Source organism: Bufo bufo, chromosome 2, assembly GCF_905171765.1.
Source record: "Bufo bufo chromosome 2, aBufBuf1.1, whole genome shotgun sequence".
NCBI classification, from domain to species: Eukaryota; Metazoa; Chordata; class Amphibia; order Anura; family Bufonidae; genus Bufo; species Bufo bufo.
In genome coordinates, this window is record NC_053390.1 from 527,871,050 (window position 1) to 527,877,049 (window position 6,000).

At 46.4% G+C, this 6,000-nt stretch overlaps 1 protein-coding gene across 3 annotated transcripts in view; it reads left to right on the top strand.

Moving 5' to 3' along the window:
- GRSF1 (G-rich RNA sequence binding factor 1) overlaps positions 1 to 3,540 on the top strand; it is an 84,760-nt gene extending 81,220 nt beyond the window's left edge. For all 3 annotated transcript variants that reach the window (XM_040417940.1, XM_040417941.1, XM_040417942.1), the window contains one exon: positions 2,868 to 3,540. In XM_040417940.1, the coding sequence (XP_040273874.1) occupies positions 2,868 to 2,896 (29 nt within the window). In that variant the 3' untranslated portion in view covers positions 2,897 to 3,540. The remainder of the gene's footprint in view (positions 1 to 2,867) is intronic.
- Positions 3,541 to 6,000: the final 2,460 nt, after the last annotated feature.

A 6,000-nucleotide genomic window follows, 5' to 3' on the forward strand; every position in this document is an offset into this window, starting at 1 on the left:
TTCCAGAATTTATCATCGTACTTGGAAGACTTATTTTTCCTGGTGTGAGGCTGCTCAGTTTCACCCTCTCTACCTGTCCATTCCCAGGGTCTTATCTTTCCTCCAGTCGGGCTTTGACAAGGGTCTTCGTTTGGCCTCTCTCAAGGGTCAGATTTCGGCCCTATCTGTTCGTTTCCAGAAACCCCTGGCTTCTCGGCGACAAGTGAGGACTTTTCTGCAGGGGGTCGCTCACCGCGTTCCGCCTTTTCGGCCTCCTGTGGGACTTGAACGTTGTCTTGGACGCTCTTCAGGCCTCTCCCTTTGAGCCGTTACAGGATATTTCTCTTTCCTCTGTTTCGTTTAAGGTCGCCTTTCTTGTGGCGATTACTTCTATTCGCAGAGTTTCTGAACTTGCTGCGCTCTCTTGCAGATCCCCTTTCTTGGTGTTTCATCAGGATAAGGTTGTTCTGCGTCCGGTGCCTTCTTTCCTCCCTAAGGTGGTGTCCTCATTCCACATTAATGAGGAGGTTGTCCTTCCGTCCTTACCCCTCTCATCCTAGGGAGCGTTTACTTCACCGTTTGGATGTTGTTAGGGCACTTCGCCTCTATCTTAGGTTGACTGAACCCTTTCGCCGGTCGGACTCCCTCTTTGTGATCCCTGAGGGTTCTCGCAAGGGCCTGCAAGCTTCCAAGGCCACCATATCCCGTTGGATTAGGTCGGCAGTTAAGGAGGCCTATGTTGCCAAGGGTCGTGTTCCTCCATTTCGATTGACCGCTCATTCTACTAGGGCGGTCGGGGCTTTTTGGGCGGTTAGACATCAGGTTTCAGCTGCCCAGGTCTGTAAGGCCGCCACCTGGGCCTCTGTTCATATGTTTTTTCCAAATTTTAGCACATCCACTCCTTGGCTTCTGCTGATGCCAGTTTAGGTCGCAGGGTTCTGCAAGCAGCCGTGAGTTAGTTGCGTTGCATGGCTGTTTTATTGTAGCCCTCCCTTGTGGACTGCTTTGGGCCTTCCCATGGTGCTGTGTCCCCCAATGCATTCAAGAGAAAACTGGATTTTTGTACTCGCCGTAAAATCCTTTTCTCGTAGGATGCATTGGGGGACACAGATCCCACCCTTTTGGCTAAGTCTCTCTGTTGGTCCCTTCTGGTTTAGGACTTGTTGGCTTATAGTTTTTTTCTTGTGCTACTACTGCTTTTCTACCTACTGGTTTGCTCCTGCATCTGCAGTGGGTATAGCCCAGATAGGAGGAGCCAAAACGTTTTACTTCTAGTGGCAGCTGGGCATATACCCATGGTGCTGTGTCCCCTAATGCATCCTACAAGAAAAGGATTTTACGGCGAGTACAAAAATCCAGTTTTTTTTTAAGTTTGGTATTTTTGTTCCTCCCTGAAGAAACACTCTTGTGAATGATAATTGGAAGGTTATTACTTTATGGTCACTATTTCCCAGGTGTCCCCCGACCTGCACATCTGTTGTTCTGTCAGGTCTATTGGTTCATACCAAGTCCAGTATGGCCATCCCTCTAGTCGGGTCCTGAACCAGTTAGGAAAGGTAATTGTCTTTGGTTATTGCCAAGAACCTGTTTCCTTTGAGATGTACAGGTTTCAGTTTCCCAGTCTATATCTGGGTAGATTAAGTCCCCCATAATAACCACCTCATTATGATTTGCCGCCTCGTCTATCTCGTTTAGTAGCAGATTTTTTGTGGACTCTAGTATATTAGGTGGTTTATAATAAACTCCTATTAGTAATTTATTATTGTTTTTGCCTCCATGTATTTCTACCTACAGTGACTCCACATGTTCATGTCCCTCACTAATATCTTCTCGGAGTGTGAGCTTTAGACAGGACTTTACATAAAGGCAGACCCCTCCCCCTCTCCGGTTTTAGTGATCCTTTCTAAACAGACTGTTACTCTGTACGTTAACCGCCCAGTCATAGCTATTATCCAGCCATGTTTCAGTTATTCCCACTATGTCATAGTCCTCCTCACACATCACTAATTCCAGTTCCCCAGTTTTATTAGTCAGGCTTATGGCATTAGTATACATACATTTAAGAGGTTTATGTATATTTTGTACCCTACACTTTTCCTTTTTATTTTTGGGCAGTACCAGTTTAATACAGGTTTCTAAACTTCCCCCATTAAGAAGAGGAGAAATGTAACCACATAAAGACCACATATCAGTTATTGGGCTACGTGTCCCTGACCGACATCAGCTGTAATGAATTGTACAGTATTATGTCAGTACAATTCATTACAGTCAAAGTCGGGCAGGGACACACAGCATTATAATTCCTTAAAAAAAAAAATAGTGCTCCCACATGGAAACGTAAAGGTTTTAAAAATGCGATGATAAAAAGGAAAATAAAATGCCTTTTAAATCCCAAATACGTGTGATATTAAAGGGGTATTCCCATCTAAGACAATGGAGGCATATCGCTAGGATATGCCCCCATTGTCTGATACTTGCGGGGAAGGTGGTGGCCAGAGGACCCCGGGTTTTGCAGAATCAGCCCACCGCCAAGCGCTCTTCCCATAGAAGTTAATGGGAGGGCGGCTGCACATGCGCAGTGCGCCCTCCACGATCTCTTCTCAATGTAGGTGCAGGTCCCAGAGGTGGGACCCTCACCTGTCAGATATGTGATATGTCCCCATCATCTGAGATGGTAATACCCCTTTAAGAGAATAGAAGTGACTGTGAATAATTTGTGAGATTGTATCTCAGAGGAAAAAAGCGATTTGCTTCTCTCTGCTGAGACAGATGTCATTCAGAAGACTGTATTCTTGCTCTGTGGATAAACTATTAATTGATAGTCATGTCCTATGCTTTTATACATTCTCGTACCGTTGCGTTAACACTCTTGTGTCTTTTTGTTTTAGGAAGCTCAAATAATTTCTCCACCTCCTGACATTAGACTGTATAAACACTTCTATTTTCTTTTAAATGGCTGTTTAAAAGATTGGACCTTTATTTTAAATACTTATATCTATATATTTGTTACCTTGCTGAATGTAAGAAGATAACTGGTACTAATTCAGCGGACACAAGGATTCTTCAAGAGAGTACCAATCCAACAGTACTTATTGGCCTGGAAGGAAATATTTCAGTGGAGTGGATTCAAATTAGAAGCCAGCAGCAAGTTCTTATTTCATCAAAGTGCCTAAGATAATACTGAGAACACAGTTCTTGGAAATGAGAGAAAACTAGAGCAGGGATGCTCAACCTGCGGCCCTTCAGCTGTTGTAAAATGACAACTCCAACCATGCCCCGCTGTAGGCTGTCCAGACATGCTGGGAGTTGTAGTTTTGCAACAGCTGGAGAGCCGCAGGTTGGGCATCCCTGAACTAGATGTTGTACATAGGCTTTTAGATGTCTAGACAGACACTGGTAGGTGGTTCATTGAATGGTCAGCTGTCTTGTTTACTCCTCATTCAAGAACGGCCATGTCTGGTGGGTTCACTCCTTGCATAGTGGATTTGTAATTGGTTCTAAATTTAATAAAATAGTTACATTTATTTGTAGTATTTTTGGGTGGGAATAAACTATGACTATAATCAGTCTTTGTTGAGTCTTAATTTTTTTGGACTATTCACTCTAGCAGGTCTTACATGATTCTAATCCTGTCAACCTCTAATACTTTGATAAAGAAACTGTGGCACTCATCAACACAAGATCATACTCATCCCATTAACAGAAGTGGAAAGCAAAGATGCATTTTCTCGTTAATGTCATTGGGGGACACAGCACCATGCTACCACTAGGAGGCAACACTAGATTTCAAAAAGGTTGGCTCCGCCCAGGTGGGCTATACCCTCTCCACAGACACTATGCTAATCCGCTTCAGTCTAGTGTCCGTAGGAGGCAGACCTGACCTGCTGTTTTTTTGCAGGTCTTCCTGCTTTTTTATTTTTATTCTTTTATTTTATTCCTTTTTCTTTTCGTCTGCGGGTCTCTGCCTGCTGCAGGATGGGGCTCCATTGTGGATATCCACTTTTTAGTTGCACCCCCTGTGGGCACGTACTTTGAGTACCTCGCTGGTCCCCCAGTCCCCCATTACTGTATCTGCAGTGGCATGCCGGTAATCCTACGTAAGTGCGATTTTGCCGAAGGGGTGAGCCTGCGGCGCCTGAAGACGCAGGACGGTAAGTATTACCCCCTGCGTCCCTTTCCCACGGGTTCTGTTAGTTCCCCTTCTTTAGCCAGGGGGTGGATTTCACTTTATTCGGGGGGCCTCGGAAACCCTTCTCCTCCTGGCCACCCATGCCCCTCCCTGGCCTTCCCTTCTACCTTAGTCCCCGGCTTCTGCCGGGACTAGGCCGCATCTTCTCTGGCCTGTCCTCTGGTCCCAGGTGCGCCTTTTGCCCCGTTTTTCCTCTCCCTGAGCGTCGCTCCTTCTCAGGAGCCCCTCACGCCGTTTTTTTCCCTTTCCGGAGGGACCCCGACTTCCCGCGGTTCCTTCCTGCTGACAGCTCACTTTTTCCATCCGCTTCATTAATCGAGGCCCCTGCCTTTACCTTGACTAGGCTGCATCCTCTCTCGTCCCCTTCTGGCTTCCCGGGCTTTTTTACTGGCCCCTCTTTGCTCCTGTGGCCTTTTGGGAAGAGTCGCCCCCCCCCCCCCCCCCCCTCCCTAATCTCATTTAAGCTCGGGCTTTAGCCCCTTGGGCAGAGTTTTCACTTAACTCCAGCTTCAGGGCCTCCATCTTGCCAGCATCAAGGATCATCCCATCCCATACAGCCTTCCTGCACGCTTCTGTGGCTGGTGCAGCACCCCTTCGGGGACACAGCACCTGGGGTCCGGTAGGACAGCCTCCGGCTGACTGTTTGTTTTTCTTTTGCTTCCAGGCTGGCAATGCTGAGAAGTCCCCCCCCCCATTCCCAGCCCACCTTCGGGGGTTGCAACATATTTTTTGTGCGCCTGTTGCTGTAGAAAGTCGCCCTGCGGTGAGCCTGACCCTGTTTGTGCGCAGTGCCTAGTCTCCAGGCTCTCTGCCTCCCATTTCTGCGTAGGCCCTTCCTCAATGGGTCCCTTCCCTGTGCCAGGCCATAGGGAATCTAGCCCTACACTCCCAATCTAAGTTGGAGTTATTGGACCATTTGCCTGCCCAAATGCGACCGCCTCTGCCCCCCCAGGGACTCCTCTGCTAACGGGGTACCCTCACACTGACCGTAATCGACCTCGGGTTGTTTCAAATAGGTCCTGCTCCTCCTTTGTGTCCTCGGGTCACTTCCCAGACAGAAATCCCTGCCCAAATGAATTATTTTTGTCTCATATTTTTTTTTACAGCATAGAAACCTGACATTTTAATAGGGGTGTGTAGACTTTTTATATCCACTGTATGTAAATTCACCTCGAGTCCTGTCTCCTCCATGCTTCAGAGATGAGTCCAGCATTCTCTGACTCTTGGAGTGCAGCCATGCCCACAAATAAATAAGACACACCCTGTACGATTGCTCATCTCCACCTCTTCTCTTCCAAGTCTCGCAGCTGCACAGTATACATTATATGATCAATAGTAGTGTTGTTCGCAAATATTCTAATCGCGAATATTTATTGCAAATATCGGCACTTTGTAATCGCGAATAGTCTAGATTTTCGCGATGGGTCCTAAGTTCGGGAGGAGGGTAAGAGCTTTAGATTCTGTCACTATTATAACGGGAGGTGGGGTTAGGAATGGGAAGTGATGAGTTAAGCATTTAATTTACATAACTTGAAAACAGCGAAAGTGGAATGTAAAAGAAATACTTGGAGGTGTTTTAAAAAAAAAAAAAAAAACTAGGATGATTAGGGTGGGGGAGAACTATCTCAGGATGCCGATGATTCTTATGGTTAAAAACTGGTGAAGGGTTCCCTTTAAGAGATACTATAAACACACAATACCATACTTGGGAGCTATCACGGTACTGTTTACTGATCTAGCTGAGTACATATGTGTATACACAGGTACATTAGCTCCTATATATTCAACTGGGAGCGGCCTATAGTGCACACAGTAGGTCTGACTGGGTACCT